General features: G+C 35.6%; 1 protein-coding gene across 23 annotated transcripts in view; it reads right to left on the bottom strand.

Moving 5' to 3' along the window:
* Window positions 1–20,629, bottom strand: part of LOC122568291 (neurobeachin) — a 417,885-nt gene that overhangs the window by 98,135 nt on the left and 299,121 nt on the right. For 17 of the 23 annotated variants that reach the window (XM_043727883.1, XM_043727870.1, XM_043727875.1 and 14 more), the window contains 11 exons: window positions 7,447–7,573; window positions 7,253–7,353; window positions 6,997–7,092; window positions 5,427–5,548; window positions 4,793–4,919; window positions 4,220–4,339; window positions 3,909–4,055; window positions 3,458–3,565; window positions 2,316–2,456; window positions 1,664–1,809; window positions 1,337–1,550 (listed from right to left, as the gene is read on the bottom strand). In XM_043727883.1, coding sequence (XP_043583818.1) covers window positions 1,337–1,550; window positions 1,664–1,809; window positions 2,316–2,456; window positions 3,458–3,565; window positions 3,909–4,055; window positions 4,220–4,339; window positions 4,793–4,919; window positions 5,427–5,548; window positions 6,997–7,092; window positions 7,253–7,353; window positions 7,447–7,573 — 1,449 coding nt within the window. Of the gene's footprint in view, window positions 1–1,336; window positions 1,551–1,663; window positions 1,810–2,315; window positions 2,457–3,283; window positions 3,383–3,457; window positions 3,566–3,908; window positions 4,056–4,219; window positions 4,340–4,792; window positions 4,920–5,426; window positions 5,549–6,996; window positions 7,093–7,252; window positions 7,354–7,446; window positions 7,574–20,629 lie in introns of those variants that run through there. The other 6 variants (XM_043727878.1, XM_043727892.1, XM_043727881.1 and 3 more) reach the window with 2 other exon arrangements.

The following is a 20,629-nucleotide window of genomic DNA, read 5'->3' as shown; positions in this document are numbered from 1 at the left end:
GCATAGAAAGAAAATAATGAAACAGCTTTCCTGAAGGCGATAGGCATCCTCGATAGAAGAATATGAAGCGAAGTATTATAGATTCGAACGGAAAGTCAGAATTGTCAGTAAGTACGTTCTCATGTAGCACCGTTTCGTAATAGAAACTTAGACAGGTCGATCAGACAGCAAATAGAGAATAATAATATTCTTCAGCGTTGCAAAAAACAATAGAAGTAGATAGATTCTCGTATGGAAGCAAATATTTAGTGTGAACAAAAATATATAGTCTTGCGTAGCCATATTATGAAATCAGGAAGCCTAAAAGTCGGTAGATTGCATGCGATCCAAAGATTCGGGTAGCATAATGTCGTTTCCATGAGAAAAAGTATAAATAGTACATGCTTGAAATCGTAATGCAATGTGTGTGAACGGATCAAACCCGAATGAACGAAAATATGTACACATACGTTATAAATAGCATATAACATACAGAGCATCTACGAGCAGTTTTTATCGTACAAGCTATTGCAACAGATATTATATATGGAGTAGGCAGAGAGAGAGTAAATTATAATACGCTAGAACTGCGTTTGATAGTTCTTTCGTTCATGCTATTGTATACTGTATCGTGGGTGAAACAAAAAGAGGAGAATGGAGAACGAGGAGCAGTTACGTAAATGTATCATAACATACGAAATTTTCATGGGAGAACTCGCTAGAATGTTTCAATGATGATCTTACTAGGGAGCTTAAATGTACCTACGCTATTACATTTAGATACAAACCCTAATAACACAATGTGATTTTCTAATTATGAGAGTAACCATATGTCTCGTAGTAGAGTTGCTAGTATGCTTTAATCCAATTTAATTGAGTTGAAATTTATGTTGAATTCTTAAGATATGTTAGCTAAAATAATTCATCCTATAAAATATGGGTAAAAATGAATAATTATGTCAAAAAGGATGAAAAATATAAATTTCATCAATGATTCATTGTACAAAATTGTATCTTCAATAGATCAAATTAGAAATATTATTCTAAAATTATCGAATAAATTATAAATGGATACGAAGATGAATTATTTTAACTAATTTTGATAAACTATGTGTATTCACCTAGTAGAAATACATTTACGATATACGTTATATGTATTTTATTACTTTCGTGCAAACTAAGCTTGCCCATTCTTACTTCCGTATATCTACTTGGACCCAACTGAACTCCGATTTCCATCGAAAGTTCCATTCTACCTTCAACGATCTCTACCTCTCATCCAACTTATCGCTAATTACTCTTAACGTTAATTTAATTCTAATTCGTACGAGTACTAAACTAATGACTAAATCGATACCTGTTTCAATAACAAGTCGCTGTTAGCGCTGAGACAGGTAACCAGATGTTTCGTGAGCTCCAAAAAGGACGCGAGAACTTCCGTAGTTAGATGGTCTCTGCTCGCTCTCTGCAGCATATAGCTGATCACCAGAAAGCCACGGTTTTGTACCATGTGTTGTTGAACGGTTTGTGAACTCTCCACCAAATCGCAAATAAACCCCAACAGCTTCGAACTAAAATTCAAGTTGTCGTGTTACACGATCGAGAAACATGATTCGGCTATGATACAAGCTGAATACTTGTTCCATCGAAAATTTCGATGTGAAGAGTTTTGCTAAATATTTACCATAACGTTGGGTCTCGTTTAACATCGTTGGGCGCTATGCAATCGTAAGGCATATCTAGTTGCGAGAACAAAGGGAACAACACTTGAATGCCGCCAATCGAGTTTAACGTGCTATGAATGGAATGCGTGATGACAGCTTTAACATCCTACAAATAGACAGTAAAATGTTCGCATGTTTTCCAAGTTTGATGTTCTACATTCGGTTGCAAAATAAAAAGGGACCAAAAAATTGGGACGCTCAGAAAAGCAACACTTTTAAATTTTTGTATCAAAGGGACAGCCTGCATTCGAGTGTAAATCACTGGAATTTTCATTTTTTATGAATTATAAAGTATTTTTCTTTTTTTATATTGGTATCCAGGTTGAATGTTTGAAACTGGGGCTGGAGAAGTTATTTTCTTTTTCAATATTTCAAACTATTAAAGTATAAAATGACATAAAAGATTAAAAACGTTTTAATAGGGAAAAATTCAATTTTTGTGTCATTCGTTTGCGATCTGAAAAACGTCGTGCCTTACAGTGAAAAATGCTTTTACATGAAAATTTGTAAAAAAAAAAAAAGATTGCTAGACGAATGACATTTTCCGAGCGTCCTATCTTTTTTTTTTTTTTTTGTTATTTAATTACAAGTATAACATGTTCGATATCATACCTGCAGCATAAGGGCGTGTGGTGTATGTACAAAATAGGAGACGTTTCCTTTCGGTGCGCTTTGCAAGCATAATTGAGAATCCGTTGCTACCGGGTTGTACATGAACACAATCGCATTCGACAGCTTACCATCGTAAAGCACCTATAAAATAGCGTTGTTAATACCGATGATGTGTCTTTCTAATTGCATGTCGTAAAATCATTCCACTACATTAAGTCACAATTTATCTTTGAAAGTCTACCAAACAGAAATGAATATGACTACCTGTGGAAAATTGTCATTTTTAATTATATATTAATATTGGAAATTAAAAAGTAGAAAAGTAAACTTTCAAAGTAAATTTTCATAACTATTCAAATTAATATCTACATGTTAAATGGACAAACGTGCCACACATCACAAACGGAACTGAATGTGATTTTAGGTCAGGCAGGCTGTGTTAAATCTTCAGAGGGACGCTTACGGACTTAAGACAATTTCCAAACTCAGGATATCCATTAGTCGCAGTGTCCATTGCTAATAATTAGACTGCAGATTTTTATGCAAATTCATATTCCGATACTGAACAGTGATTTGTTCCTTAACATTTATTTTTAGATATTTTACATATATTTGCATGTTTAGAATTCTCACAAATGAATAAACATCCGCAGCCTATTAAAGAAACACTAACTAAAAATATGACAGGTATAACTTAGTACATGTTCGTCCGTACAACCTATGAAAAATCTTTTACTACGAAAATACACACATCACAGCAAAATGATCAAACAGACAGATTTATGAAAAAACTTAACTGTTCAATAGGCTGTAAATTAATCAGGGTCTTGCTATATGCCTACATCGTAAGAAAGCATCAGGCAAAACAGAAAATTGTAGCTCGTATGAGTAACGAGTCGTGTGTGTAATAAACGAAAAAGAGAAAAATCCACAAATAGAAGCAAATTATGCAATGGATAGATACAAACGTTATGAATCGCAGTAACGTCCAACGGAACATGACGTTCTGGGGAAAAGATATTCGTAGTGATGGTCGATAATCGGGGTAATTACCTCTGACGAAACTCGAACGCAGTAACAGAGTGATTAAACAATGTGCAAATCAAATGTAAACGGGAGAAAAAGAAAATAAAAATGCTTACAGTTTGCATACTTTGGTCCACCATGCTCGTGAGCTCCGGCTCATCACTCACCCTTTTGTGATTGTCAGGCAGATTCAGGTAACACTCGTTGTCAAAACGAAACTGACTCTGTGAACAGAACGGGAATGGGGACACGGAATGTTGAATATCGAATGAATCTACGCAAATCTGAGTTCCAGATGCCTTTGTGAAGAACACGGAGAAAGTGTCACAGAAAATTAAACATCTTCATGAAAAAATACGTGAAAGGAATTTCTTTCACAATTATAATCTGCTTTTATGTTATTTCTCTATATTTTGAATTACTAGAGCGCAAATTCTATTTAAAAGAAATTCATATTTAGCTAGAACCTGTATCCATAATTACGAACGAAGAAGGAAAGTTTAATGGAAGAATTTTTTTTCAAGCCTGTTATCTATGCAAAGTTTTATGTTTCTAAACTCAATGTACCTTATATCCAGGCCCCAGTCTATGCATAGCGCATATCTGATGCGTCGTCAGAGCTTCGCTGAACAGATAAATCGCGCTCATTTGTCCGCAAAACACGCGCTCTTCATCCAGTTCCGGTGTAGCTCCGATGTAACATTTGTCAAAGGGCTGCAAAGAAGAATGTGCTATATAGTTCTTTTCATTCTCGATCAACATTTCATAGCCAGAGACCACAATTTCAATGCGTTTCGAACAACGACCAGTTTTAATTGCGGTCGGCAAACACGTAAAATTAATAGGCGAAATTATATTCAATACGTAAATTTACTTACGTCGTTTGTCGAAACGAACCACGCCATTTCGGTACTCGAAGCCAATTGACCATTGACCAAACATTTAATTTCACTCTTCGTCCACCTATTATATATGTACACTACGGCGATCATGTACCACTGTGAAAGTAAACGTTATTGGTTCTCTTGAAAATGTTTCGAATAAATTGTCCTTGAGTGGAACGTTTTGTAAAGAGATTTAACACGAGCAATTTTTATTAAATATTTTGACGATACATACGGAAGAAATGTTAGAAAAAGTGATGAAGTTTTATACGATTAACACTTTCATTCCCGTGATAGGTGTACGATACAGATTTAGAATTATGAAATACTATGTTTCTATCGTCAGACATGTCTTATTCTGCTTAAAATATTCCTTGCCCATGTTTCCATACTATAATGTTTTTATCACAATGTTCGTATAAATTTTACGGATCATACGATCAATAGAAACGTAGGAATGAAAGAATTAAATGTTCTAATGTAAATTTCGAGTCACATCGTACTTTGATCTTAACACCGAATATGTTAAATAAATTTCCACAAAATTAACATAGAAATGTGGCCTACCTTACGTGGTTGGAATTCATATTTGACACAATGTTGGAAGCCCTTGCCCTTCACTTTCATTGATGTGAGGACCAAGCAGTTCCCTACGAAATGCGCGGAGTATCCTACTCCCTTGCTAGTTTTAAAACTGCGAACAAAGGAACGGACAAGCTTTGTGAACGTAAATGGTGCCGACTAGAAATATCTGGAATGTCAATAAAAATTCATCAACGATCTTTCTGCTCTGCTCGGTTTCGATCCTCTGTATTTTATTCCTATTCTTCCGAATAACGATGTACTTTGTAAACGGAAACAACAGTTGTCGATTGTATGGAAATCGAATTGTTTCCGCGTGACGGAATGCGATCAAATTGTTGCACGATGCAACGCTCGAATAGGAATCCTCTTTTTTCGCGCTAACTCAAACGGAGCTGCGTTTAATCAAATTCGAACGGTCGAACATGAAGGAATTTGATCGGCGCGTTTTTCCCCTGGCCCCAATTTCCTCTGTTTTATTCCAAGTTCCGTGTATTTCTCTTTCTCTCGATCGTGAAAGTCGGCAACGTAAACGATTCTTTAAGGTAGCCAGTACTAGCCAGGCCACTTCGATTCGAGAGAGTGTTCCCGCAAGAGGGCTTGATGTAAGAGCACTTACCAATAGAGGTACGGCTTTTCTCGTTCGATATTAACGGAGTTGATAGGATCCAGACGGAACCACGTGGTAAACGTGAATCCATTCTCGTGTGGCCATTTCGCGAGCGGCGGAAGGACGATCGCCTGACAAAGTTGCAGAAATAATTAAATAAGTTCGAGTAGAATTAGAACATTACTATATTACATTATAGAGAGGTCACCATTTATTCACTTCATTCACCATTTATACTGGTTCTAGATATTTATTTATACCTCCTGGTTTTCTGACATAGAAAGACGTCCAAAACTACTTAATAATTGATGTGATCTTGTCTGAAGAGGATGTTATGTTAATGAAATTTGGTTTTTCATGGGTGGGTCGTGCAGTTTTCCAATATGGTGCAATTATTCAATATAATATCACGATAATTACGTTTAGGTATAGGTGTATTTGGAAAATAAGCTGCCAAAATTTGGCAATATGTTGTGTGTATTTTTAACGACTATTTTCTTCCTCATGTTTATATAATTTTTAATAAATGACTTACAGCTTACGATCTTCATGAAGATATACGAAATGCTCGTTTAAAATGAGTTAAATTTTGAATTTTTACTCGATGAATTAAAATTTCTGTCTTAAATATGTACTCGCTGCATAAAAACTTTATTCAAACTTCGTAGTAGACGCTTCCCCTTTGACTTGTACTCTTTCAAAGTTATATATTAAAGGAAACGCTCGAAACAGTTCCCCCGAATAAGAAACTTCTTTTCCTTAACATTTTCTGTCATATCGAAAGTTTCTGTCTCTAAAACTCATTGAATAGCTACCAACGTCTGCACCGGACGACATCTGTTCCGATGGATTTTCGCAGAGAGTTTTATATTCTTGTTTTACCTTCGTCTTTTTGTTCGATCATGAAATGGATTGCTATGTCGATGCTAAAATAACATTTATCCTAATACTAGAGAAATTTGTTCAAGTATTCTCTTCAATGTGCAAGCTTGAAAAATGCTTTGTTTAATTCTGAAAGGTACGATTCATGCTTCCTTATAGCCTTAAGAAATGGAACATAATTCCAAAATTTGGCACCTCGTACATCGGTGATTCCGTGTTACATAAATCAAACGCTTTTAGTTCTTTTCCAGAGAAAAGGAAATTGAAATAAGAAATTTTTGAAATGCAACATGAATCAAGTGTCAAGATCGAAAAAACCTGATAGATCTACTTAATATTCAAGGAGTCTTAGAAAAATTTACTCGTACGGAAATTGTTTCAAATTATTGCAAACTACGTCTTGGATTCTATCCTTTACGCTTAAAAAGATATACGTTTAATCTTGATCGAGTTTTAAGTTCATCCATAATATGGAATGATTTTCCAGCTGTTCGCCTATGGAGTTCGACTGGACGAAGAATCAATAGGTCATTTGATTCGACGGATTAAGCGCGAGTGGAAGTTCCATGAAACAAGGCGAATTTTCTTATCGAAAGTTTAATAGAGTTCAGAATCGAATGGCATCTTCCGCGAGGTCGTAACAGGAATATCCGGTGCCGGAGAAGAACGGCTGAGAGAAGGATGAAAATCAACTTACCGATCCCTTTCTGCCGGGAAAACTAAAAAACACGTCGGGTCCGTTCCGTTGCGGCATCTGACGAAGAACGTTTAACAGTTTTGCCGAGTGTCGTGGCTGTGACATACAAGAATACGATAAAAATTCTACACAATACATCATACAAGATATAAACTTCTACTCGAAAGTCTTAGGAAAGTTTCGTTAGTTTCTTTGAACGTGAATAGTTTTCTTTTGAAAGAAAATTTGTATTTCTATATCTTTTGGACCGTCTTACCCATTTCCCTTTTACAGCTTTCATAGCACCGAATAAAAGTTTTAACTCCTTCACCGTTATACTGTAACTGGCCAGCACTCCAAGCATGTCGATCAGTAGATCTATCGAATAGAGGAGAGTTGCTTGTTGTGTAAATTGCACGTATGGACTATTATAGACGCGACCAGGATTAGAATCGTTTGATAAGGATTTACCTGCGACGACAGTTTCAGCGCGGGACAGCCGAAGCAGCACGTGTTCGATGAGGCTTACGTCTGTACACGCTTGTAAGTTGCGCACGCTCTTCCTTAAAATAGCGATGAACACGCTCCATATTTCAGCCTGTAACAAACAAAAGATACAAAACATGAGAAAAATAAAAGTATCATTTCATTGCCATGAATGTATTCTCCGAGTGTAAAAATATTTTTTAAAAATTGCAATTTCACACGACAGATTGAAAATCATATGTGTGTAAGTCAGGATCTGGAGAGTTAGAATTTTATTCAGCTATTTTAAATTCTTAAAGGTATAATCCCTTTAGCTTAATTAATTAAGCAGAATAATTATAACTTTATTCTCTGCTGCGATACGTGTACGTGACTTGAAAAAATATAATGAAATTTTTACAACAACAAATGCTGCACGCTGTTTCATGAAAAATGGTCTTCCATACTGCAAGCTAATCTAAATGAGCCCGTTACTATACAACTATAACAAATTCTAAAACCCATACGCAATCACGAGTTACGTAAGTATTAAACGACACATTAACGCGAGCTGCAACGGCAACCATAAGGCCTACTTTAGTGGTGGTAGTTAATATCCAAATTATTATACAACGCTATTGATTAAAGTTATACAAGCCTAGTCATTGGATCAGAGATCAGAAGTGAAGCAACAGCTAACGAACGAACTCGCTTTTAATCCGTTACTAATACGTGAACGAAGTCACGGAGCGACATAATCGTGGAAAGCAAGAGGAGGCCAAACTGAAAAGCATCCAGCGACCGCCAACACCGTTGAAATCCCGAAAATGCGGTGGAAATTTCACCGGCTTGGAATTTCCGAAGTTTCGCCGAACGAGAGTTTAAGGGCATCCTATGTATATCGGATAACGCGATAGGGTGGTTTTTCGTACGTGCATGGAATTAAAGGGGCGCCGCAACTCGAGTTAATCCCCGAGGGAAAGACGTTTTGTGTAGAACATTCGAGGTTTGGCCTCTTTGGGGATTCGTGACAATTCTATCGATACGGATGCGAGGATAAACGAGCTCGTGCCGTAAGTAAATCGATCCTTTTCCTGAATAATTACGATGAATTGAATCTAAGTTGAGAAACTATGGCTAATAAAGAGCGAAATTTAAACAAAGTGAAGTTTGGGAAAATTTTCTAGCTTTAGTAACGCGACAATCTTTGTAGCGTGTATGATGCAAGTTAATTAAAAACAAATGACGTAGTCTTGACACGTTGTTTGGCGCAGGTTTGCTTGATTGACTTTTAAATAGCAGTTTTAACATCTTACAGCAAAGCTTTATGTCTCTACTTTTCAGTGTTCAACGTTTCAGTTAATTAGTTTCATAGATAGAACCTCAAGATATTGAGTAGGAATATTCCTAAAGGTTATTGGAATACTCCTGTTCTTCGGTAATAAATTTGCTGTACACAGACTAATTAAAATATAGAGTGTTTTAATAGCTATTAAAAAAAAAAAAAAAAGAAGGTGAGAGAACGTACAGCTTCTCTTCTTTTTAATTTTCAATCAAAGACGCGTAATAATTCTTCCACTTCGATATCATCCCATACGTTTAAAACAGTTTATCAATTAAGGATCTAAAAGTAATGAAAGTACTGCGGCCCGGCATAAATTGCACACAGAAATTTACATCATAAATTACGTTCAATACTTCGCAGCACTCATCTCCGTACTCTATAAGGAATATGGATGGTATATATGTAGATAGTCGTGTAATCGAGTTTTTAAATTGGCATTTCGTTTTTTCCCTTCGATTTTTAAAAAGAAAGAAATTTCAGTTCAGTGAAACTACCGTTCCTGTCTTTACCGTTCATTTATAGGCTGTGTGACGAAACTATTTCTATCTTTAATAAATATAATAAACGTTATTCAATAATATGTCACCCACGTTGAAACAATTTCGATATTCTTACATTTCTGTGAACCTCGTAAAACGATCAATTATTTAACATAATATTCTATTTTCGAACATGAATTTCTTGACGTCGCTTAAAACCATGAAAAATACGTTTCCAACAGTCTTCAACAGAAAATAATAATAATAATAGGGAATAATAAGAAGGATATAATAAGAGAGAATGTTGAAAACTGCTAAGAAACACACCGCGTAGAATTCGTAGCGAATAAAAGTTATTACCTTGGATATCGAATTTATTCAATAAATGTCTTTCCGTAATAATGCAGTGGCGTTGTTTCCCAAACGATGTCATTACAATACCGCGTTTCGAAGACAGTGTATTGCGCATCAGGGCACGTAAACGATGAAATATAACCAAAACGAGGCGTCGTTCGTGTAACACCGAATTCAGCGTGAATCGGTAATATCGTGCGATCGAAGACGATTACACGTGCTTCGATGAAATTAAATTCTTTGACGGTTTCGATACCCTCCCTCCGTGGATTCGCGTAAATTTCTGCACGTGAAATTTTAATTAATTTTTTCCCGAAAACAACAAGGGAGAAAACCCAGAACAAACCGTCAAATATATGTAATATTACTATAAATTTCACGCTTACTTGTTGGGAGGATTGAACCAGGCTTCTCCTGTAGCAGCGGCTTTGTGTTAATACACCTTTCTTATCGCACGACAGGATTTAGACTACGGCTCTCGTCTCGCTACGCTTGTTATTATTACATGACCGTTTCTCTCCTTTGATCGACCGATGGTGTTGTCGTTCTCCCATTTGTGTTGATATATTGATTCAACTACGTATGTATTATTGATGTCGACGAAAATTTAACCACTGTTAAATAAGTCTGTTGCTCATAAGTCGACTGTGGATATTTATGCATATATAGAAAATTTAAATATATATTCATTAACAATACATATTTCAATATATATATGAAATATAGAATATGTGGAATATATATATTGAAATATGTATTGTTAATGAATATATATTTAAATTTTCTATATGAAATATAGAATATGTGGAATATATATATTGAAATATGTATTGTTAATGAATATATATTTAAATTTTCTATATGAAATATAGAATATGTGGAATATATATATTGAAATATGTATTGTTAATGAATATATATTTAAATTTTCTATATGAAATATAGAATATGTGGAATATATATATATTGAAATATGTATTGTTAATGAATATATATATATTCCACATATTTTATATTTCATATATATATTCTACATATATATATCTCAATATATACATTCCATATATTCCATATTCCATATATATATATTGAAATTAATGAATTTAATTAATGAATATAAGGTCTTTCAATTTTATATATATTTCTTTTTACATATATGGAATATACACAATAATAGAAAATTAATAATCAACATTTTGATGAATTTGTAATAGAAATAAAATATATAGAAGAACAATATTTCTACATCGCGCATTTTCTTCTCCAATTCATCGGTCATGACAGAAAAATTCTTCCCCTCTTCACCTAGAATTGTCGCCTCAAGCTCTAATGAATATTGCGAAAATATGTCGCGAGGATGTCAGCTGATCTCGCGCAATCATGTTTTTCATGGGATCGTTCAATTTCGTCTCTGGGACTCCGTCCATTTCGCTTGGTGCATTAAACTGTACTTGCGGGACTGGCACCCACTTTTCAACAACCGTGTCACGCTAAAAGCTACCAGCCGTGTACGGCTTTTAAAGCTGATTGCGACACCAAAGAGCGCTATTCTTCCGAACATTACCATGTTTGATGGACGTCACTTCAGCGCCTCTTTTTACATTCGTATATTCTTCTGATCGTAAGATCGATTTATTGGCCTTTCATATCAAATTCGTATAGTATCTATCCATTTTGTGAATGGTATATTGTAAATGTAATATGGTTTTATATCACGATCCTTCGTGCGCATTGAAATGGTTTACTGGAATTAGGTCAACTTGAAGAAAATGGATCAGTAAAACATAGACGGTTTTGAGAGAAAAGCGTGATATTACAATTTAATTTTAAACACGATGTCCTAGAAACTATTTGCAAAATTTGGTACTTGCTCCGTTCATTTCAATATAAGGAGTTAGTAATATTTTATCGAATTAATTTATTTAAATATTTAATTGATAACCCACTGAACGTCGCTGCGAGTTCAACGTCTTTTATATCTCCTATATTTTTATACTTTGCAATGAAACTGGTATTTTAGATTCCGTTGTGACACCCGAACGAATAAAAAGGAATCTCAATTTTCCAATTTTATATCCACACCATCTTAATCCTCGCGGGATCATATTTTCATTGTCTATTATCTTTGAAACGTCCCAGTGAAAAAAGACGACATCGGGAACAAAATATTTCTTTACGCCGTGTTTATCCTTTGCAACTATCCATCTTTCATGACCACCTTACATTTTTCCATAGCATCAATCCAAAGGAAGATATCAACGTGGCCTGTTTTTCCTGAACGATTTTAATCTCAATACGTCTTCGGATGAATTACGATAACGGGAGTGACGTTGGCGATGTAATCTTCCGGCAATATCGCAGAACGATGGAGCAAAAAATCCGAACTCCATTTACAGCGTTTCTTTGAAGACAGAAAAAATACGATACTCGACCCAGTGAAAAAGTTTGAAAAAAGAGTAAGAAATATTTCTTCGTTAAGAAGATCTAAAAAGAATTTCAAATTCACCAGAAGAATGTGATAATTGAAAAACAGTCTTGATTGCATTTTCTTTGCGATCCAAAGAAACCGTTAATGACGTTCTAATGGAAGGAGATCCAAGAAGTTTCGTTGAAACTAATGACCTCGTGTTTTAAAACTTTATTTCGAGATCTGCTCGTTGAAAAATCCGCTCGTATCGTTAGGTCGTTGCGGATACTTTCAATTATTCTAGGTACGGCGTGCACCTCGGTCGTTTGCATATTTAAACACGCCGAGAGCCTCTTGATTAAGTATTGCCGCTCGAGTTGATAACTCGGCGCTGTAGTTGCATCGGATAATGAAAATCGCGAAAGTATCGGCTGAAAGAGGACGAAGAACCGTGGAGCGTTCTCGACGTGGCTGCGAAACGAAACCACAGACGATCTCCCTCCTCGCCCCCCTGTTAATTACATCGTTATGAAATCAGTAACCCTTATGCAATTAACAACCTTTATCAAAGTCCCATCATGGGTTCCCGTTTAATCAAATTCTCCTCTCTCGCGTTTCTTTCTCGATCCCTTCGTCGATATTGTCCTCTGCTACCCCCTCGCGAATAAATTGAATCAACGACGATACCGTTGACATCTTATTTGAATCTCATTCTTCGCCACTCTTCCTTCATACCTTATAGCCCGGAAGCTCGATATTTGGTTTCTCTTTACCGATAATCGAGACATCGCTCCCACCAAATGCTTTCCATTTGTCACTGCCAATTTTACGGGCTTTTCAGCCACGAAGCGTGCGAGACTTTATTTCATTGCACTCTTTCTTTCTTTCTTGATATTTATCAGTTTCGATTGCTAAAACTCGCTGAATATTGAGGTTTGTTAATATCATGGATAAATGACACTTTAAATACTTTTGTAATCTCTGCGGAATATAATCCAGTCTTATGACAGCGCTATTAAACTTTCAAAATGTTTCCTATAATATACGTAATATATTCATAAAAAGTATCTACGAGTATTCGAATACTTTAACATAATACAGAAAAATAATTGGGCATATGTATTTTTCATTCAGAGTTATCCTCGGCAAGTATCACCGCAATATCAACATTTTCTCAACGATCTGTTTTTCTTCCATCGTTTATGCTGGCAACATAATCAGCTAACCAAGCGCCACGAATGACCAGCGTGCGGCTCAACTTCGCTAATCAAAGGAGCTTTCCACGGTAGAGAGACGTTGACCCAGTTACTTATTCCCTTTATCGTCTTCGTTCTACCTGGGAACACAATCGATTAAATAGGCACAGGTATGTGGCCCGTTGCAAAATCAAATGTTTGGAATGTTTGCCGGGTACAAAGGGCACCGCGGATCGTTCACAGTTCGCGTGATAAACGATTAACTTCCGCTAGGAACATTTAAACTCGGTGCTGGCGAACCGTAAACGCCGTAAAGCCTTTACGATATCCTTCCCTTCTGGCAAGTCCAATGTACTCTCCACAGCCGGCCTCCGCATCATACTTTAGATTAGGGCCATGAGGATTTGCATCAAAGGAAATGCAAGCCTGCACACAGGTACAAACGTATGCAAGAGAAGAAAGTAAGTTTTCTCGCTACGTAGACAGCTTCATAGAGAGACCCTGTCTCGGTAAAAATCGCTCTCGCGAATTCTATCAGTCACAAAGCTTCCTTGCGGCTGACCTCGGACTAATCTTCTTGCAAATTTGTTTTCGGCTCAGTCAATTTTCGAGAACACGGTGTTTGAAGTGGTTTGCGGCGGAATAGAGAAGTGAACCGCGGAGTAATCACAAGTTACGAAAATATTTTCGGTTTGCACAGAGAACGCTTTGTACTTTTTTTTTTTCAAAATCAAAAATATTGGAATACGAATGTGATGGTCGTTGCTTGAGGCTAGTTATGAAAACGTTTGAAACTCGAGACAGAGAATGTTGGATGTGAAATATGAAACTCGATGATGAAGACAAAATATGTATCTCTATAGAGTTTCGTTAACATTGTGTTATATCTTCGTGGGAGTCTGCACACACACTAATTAGTGTCTAACATTGATCATACATTGTTAAATATGTTTGGTTTATATTCTCAAGTAGAATTTCAATTGAATAAAAATTGAATTCTTTCATTGGGTACATTATATCTTAAAAATTATTTGTTACTAATACGATGGTATTTTTCATTCACATTTCTGCCTGTTATTAAAAAATCCAATGTGGAATATATAAAAAAATTCAATCTTGGCTTAACATTTCAGATAAATAAAATGAAAGACTGAGAGTACTTTTCTTTCGTTTCTTAATCTATTTCTGAGTCGCGCCATTTGTATTAAACCTTCTTGCGCACTGCCTCACACTACTCTGGTGCAACCGTGTTGTCGTTTGGATCTTCGTTTTCCAGCGAACCGTCGAGCGTGTCCGCGTGATTTCAACCCACTCGGTTCGCAATATCGCGCTAGCAAACAAACGATTACGCGAGATCACGCGAGGTTTCATAGATGTATGAATCTTCGTGTTTTCATCAAGGGAAAGAGAAAATAAAGATCTGCCAGGAGCTGGTTAAATTTTTCGACGAGGAGAGTGATGACAAGCGGCGCGGTAAACGAAGAGATGGCTAGCACCGACTCATTTAGAGAAACGAACAAATAATGCTCCTTTTAATCAACATTTTGATTTTAATTGACTTGGCTAAAATACCGTCCGTCGCGTTTATAATTCCCTTTCCTGGCAGATTTCCGAGTAAAAAGTTTCACTCCAGATGGAGGATCGGTTTAATGGCCAAAATCAATTGGCTGCTCCAAGTTGGCGCGATATGAATTTCGCTGTGTCACGTATAGTGTATCGTGAAAGTATTCGAACAGAGTTCTTTCATGAATATATCGCTGTTTAAATACTTTTGTGAGCTACTGTAGTTACTTCGTTACTTTCCTTTTTATCGTTTTGTCATTATTTTGTAATTACTTTACTTTGAAACTATATTGCAATTTGTTACAAAATGTAATTTTACAGCGATAGATCGGATCTTACTAATCGTCGGTAGTTTGAGTTTGAAGTTGCTGACATCCTAACGATGCTTGTAAATGAGAATCTCGCGCATTGGAACTTCAGTGACAAGCTCGTAATTGCAAAGGTTTATAATTGTTTGCGTCAATAATAGCAAAATGAAGGAGATATAATCGAGAGATTTATGGAGCTTTGATGAAGGTAAATACGCAAGGTCATCAATATTTCCTTGTGCAAAACGTTCGTGCTTTCAAAACAAAACAAAACAACCAAATGTCCTATATAATCTGGTATTATCTGGTCCTTTACGAAATATTTCTTCTTGATGGTGGAAGATCTTCGAAATAATTTTATTTAAAGAAGAATGTTTATCATACTCTCCCATTTGCGTATTAAAATATTCATATTAGAGCATTTTATTAAAATAAATCTTGTAATTTAAATATTCTTTATTGAACTACTCTTTGTAAAAAGATCCGTTACTCGTTTTACACGTTTTTTTCCAACAGCAACATTATCAGATAACGGAACGTTAGAAGGAACGACTTAAAGAGCAGCATAATGACGGCATAATTCTCCTCTATTCTCTTTCATTTCGCGAACAGGACGTCAAAGCAACAATGGCACTCATCTATTTTTCATCGGTCCGCTTTACTCTGTCTTTTCTGATAATGAACACGGCAATTATCTTCATGTCAACGAAAGAAAATGCAGTCATTAAAACTACCTTACGAAACCTTTTGCTAAATTTCCTTAATTGGCCAATTAATTAGAAACAATGGAAGATAGATATAAAATGTTCAAAATTGTAAGTTGCCAAACCACGAAAACCATATTGTTTTATTATTATAAAATTAGCAAACAGTATTTTTATCACGGATTTCTCTTGCTTAATTTTAAATAAGGTATTATATTATACATAAATATTTTAAAAAGAAATATGCTGTTATATCATAATTAAATGTTAAAAATTCTTTTAATAATTAGAATTTCATTCTTGACACGGTCGCACAATTATAAAAGAAAAATAAAGGTATATTATACAATACTTTTTAATTATCGTTTATAATTAACGCTGACGGACATTTTCTAATATAAAATGTCCAGATCTCATTTGGAACTTTAAATTGCCATCAAATTGAAATATATTTATACATAAGCAACATATTTCGATAAATAATATTTCTGATTGTACATAATAATTTAACAATCAAATACAATTATCGCGTTAAATAATTTCACAAATGCATTTATATTTACTATGTAATTAACTTATGAGTCTGTAAAATCTTAATCAATATACAACATCCGAACTTTCCAGATAATATTCTTAATATTCTTAGCCTCTTTTAAATATCATTAATTCTGCTTAAAATCTATAAGAAATTCAATAAACAAAACAACAAATGATATATATAACTCGCTTCATCATTTTCTTATCTGTCTTTCAAATCGCATGATATATTCTTAATGTAAATACTCTTCAAATCTTACTGTTTTATAGTGACACAGAGTAACATGAAAATATCGACGATGGAAGGATAAAGGTAAAACGTATGTAGGCGAGCAAAATCACTTCGTTGAAGCGTGAAATGAAAGGGATTCAATTTGTGTGCTCTAAATGACTGTGACACGGTGTCGTGGATGTGTTTGTGTTTATGTAGATTGCAAGTTAAATCGAAGCGAGATGGCCACTATTACCAGTGACGGTTAGAGAACGATAGATAGAATAAGTTTCCTAGTCCTCGCAGACGGTAAACATTCACGCTGCACATGGCCTTCATTTGCATTTCCTGTATGACCTTACTTTCGGTCGTAACGGTAACGGCTCGTTCCTCGCTTTGCTTCTCCCATGATCTTGTGTTCGCGCTGCCCGAAATCGATATTTCCTTTTAGGTACCATCGCATCGTCGACATCGCATCGTAAAACGTCTCTACTATTGAATGGAACTATAAGCGATGGAAAAGGAATGCGCTACAGCGAAACGCCTTGCACAGGATGAGGTAGTCGGTGTAATGACCTGGAAAATTGCTGATATTCCTTATTGAAATAGACCCAGGATAATAAATTTATGAAGTCGATCCGTATAATTTCTTGTACTTCATAAAGAAAGAGATTTTTTTTTTAAATTTGACGTTTCATAAAGAGATTCTTGTACTGTATATTAATATCGTGAAAAATAAAAAATATTTATGTTGTAAGATATCTTTGCTACTCAATGCGATTCGCTGTTTTCGAATTTCGCGGACTCGTAAACTTATGACTACGCTCGTCCAACGATATACCAAGGACATCGACTTATGTACATTTAATTGTGTTGGCCTAGATGAAAATAGGTGTTCTCAACAAGGAATGAGTCTGTTTTAAGATAACTAACTATGGAACTTTAAATGTTTATTAAATTAATATTCTCGTTACACTAACGTTTGAAATATAACAGAAAAATTATAATCGGATCTGTTATGAAATATATATAAAATAATCATTTGTTTCTATAGACGGCTACGATAATTTAATGATAATAATTGCGAAGGATATTACGAGACACGAGATAGAGACACGAGAATAGATTTCACGACAACTGCTTGGAAGCTTGCGCGAAAAAAGCTCCTCGTGCGCTAATTGCAAAAGAAGAAATGGAATGGCCGTTTCATAAATGATTACAATGAAATACCAACTGGTATTATAGATGTCATAACTTAGCGATAGCACGAAGGCTTGTGGCATTCTCCGGAACAACCGGGAATTGGTCTGAGGATGCCGTGAATTCCTGTGTTCGTCCGTTCTGATGAACGTCCTGTCGACACCGTTCTCCCTAGAACTTTGCTCCGAATTCGACTCGTAACCATTGATGTTTCTTCGTGCGAAAATTCTTCCCGCCAATAACCGTCACAGTATTACAAACAGGGCACTGGAATACTAACACGATTGTTTAATTGATATATTGCGAAAGTTGACGAATTTTCGTTTCTAAAAATTGAAAGTAGCTGTGCTTGATTCATAAATACTAATTAGGTCTTGCGTTGAATAACAACTAAGTAAAGAAAGAAACATTTCTTTCTGTTGAAAGGAAACGAAATTTCTTTTACATAGTCGTAAGACAGAATTGGTCGATTCAATCATTTAGTTATACTACTGCGTCTGATTACTACACACTGATTCGAAGATAGACAAACAAGGTACAGAATTGAGCTGCAATGCGTAGCTTTCTCGTGTCGCACGAATTTTAACATAATTTTTAATTCGGAAATGAATCCTACTATTTATTATTAATTATAATATAAGTAAATCAAAAAATATAACTACATTCTTCCGTCTTTTATCCTCTGATACTTTTTATCTTCTCTTTTTCTTCTCGCTTCTTTTGTCATCAAGCTTTAATTCTTAATCGAGACAAATATACGATACCACGAAACTCAATTAAAATTCCTACTAGCTATATTCTAGGAATACCGCAGCTCTTAAAATTTTAATCGTTAACCCTTGATATTTGATATAAAATAATTAATTATACATACAATTTTACATTCTGATTAAATTGCGAAGCCATAATCTGCTTGTCGATCGGTACTTGGCGTGTGCATCGATGTATAGTGAAAGACACTCGTTCACAGTTAGCAGCTCGAGGAAAATAGAGCTATATGGGATGGCTACGTTTCAATTACCTCGGTGGCTGGTCTCTTCGTCGTCCCGCAACTACCTAAACCGATATACGGAATTTGCCTAAGCCCACGGGTATGGAGCAGCGTCGCGGGAGCTAGATAAATATGACGACGACGCTGGATGCAGGACATGGACCGTTTCCCTTTTACCGGAACGCAATTTAGATTCTATCTCATCGGGACGAGACGCGAGCGCTCGAGCCTTTCGTCCGGATTGCGTTTTTCTCCCCTACACCTCCTCTTACTTCCACACCCCCTTGGATACACGATTTTCGTTTCTCCCGGCTGTATTTCCAATCTTCGTAAATTGAAGCCTCAGCTGAAAGCACGCCCGTACACTGATTTAGTTAGATAACAAAAAAAAAAAAAAAAAGAAAAACGCTCATCGCGGTTACGCCTGTTATATTCGAGGTTCGATTGCTTTGTAATTATGATTGCCCGATCGTTACCGTTTATCCTCTTTGTATCCAGCACGCGTATTACTCGCGGGATGGTTCAATTTCGTGAACGTCACCGATAAACCTATTTCGTGCAGATTAAAGTATTATAAGAATATAGGTGTATCGACGGCATAATTTTTTTTTCATTTTCTTGGAAGATATATTTGTGTATGTATTTAAGCAAGAAAATGTAAAAGAAGTTTAGTAAACAATGAAATTTTTATAGGGACTTTCGAGAGAATTATGTATTTAAGGGTGAATGATGCGTGACTTTATTTCCTTTGATCAGATACCATTGTTTGCTCGAGAAGAAAAATATCGTGATTAATTCTGGTGAGAAATTATTAATAAGAAATTATTAATTATTAATAGGAATAGTTGAAAGAAGATGAATCATGTATTTGCATACCTTTGTTTCGAAGTTTCTTTTAGATCAATTCTTATGATCGGAAAAGTTTCGAATCAATTAGGAAGAAAAGGTTTCAGACTTACAATTTCTTTTCTCTCTTCGATAGTATTCACGTTACCATACTTTCACAGAGTGCAAGATTTCAAACAGAGATTACAGGGATTCTAATTTCCGAAAGGTAGCATTGCATAGTTGCACTTAAGTAAAATCGAGGGAACCGTTCGGAGGATCTTCATTGGCACTCTCACGGTCTCACTGCTATTCACAATCTTCTAAGAATACCTTAGACTTTAGGGGAAATGGGAACCGAGCAATAGCTTTAAATTAGTTTCGAAGAATCACAATTGCTAACTATCGAACTGTAAAGTACGTGAACTTTGATCTCTCGTTAACGCGTATTGCTATGCCGTACTTGGATCTTGAATCACGTTCAGTTTGATCTCAAGATCTTTAATTCAATCTTAAGCTTAACGTAGCATTCAGTGATTAATCATTCAGCGTTCAAATAGCTTCTACGATCGATAATTCGTTCGACGAATCGTGCAAAATTTAATTTTGTTTTTGACAAAGTAGTATAACGTCAAGGTGTATTGGATGTTTCATTCAATTAATGCTTCGTCTATAGCTTAATTAACCATTTCATTATTTAGTTGCAGAATTTTTTTGTTCCTTTAGGATTAAATCTTAATTCCTGTGGATTAAATTACTATGCACAGAATGCATGGAGGAAAATACTGTCTTCCTTTGATATTAATTCGTGCGAGAACAAGAATTTTTAAACGAAGTCCGAGTACGATGGTCGAAGGACAGGAATTTTAGACGTAACGTGTTCACTTGCGAGATTTCAAATAAGCTCTCCCGGGCTGGTTAAATATGAGGGCGAATTTTCGTAAGAGGGAGCAATACGTAGCAAAACGAGAGTCTGCAGTAAAAGAGTTTGCAAGAAAATATTAAAAAGTCGAGGAGGTCTGAAGTAAGTACCTGAAGCCAACAGCTTAACGTGCTATATACACTTAAA

This window comes from Bombus pyrosoma, linkage group LG6, assembly GCF_014825855.1.
Source record: "Bombus pyrosoma isolate SC7728 linkage group LG6, ASM1482585v1, whole genome shotgun sequence".
In the NCBI taxonomy this organism is placed as follows: Eukaryota; Metazoa; Arthropoda; class Insecta; order Hymenoptera; family Apidae; genus Bombus; species Bombus pyrosoma.
Note: the sequence above shows the minus strand (reverse complement) of the source record. Positions and strands in the feature narration are given on the sequence as shown.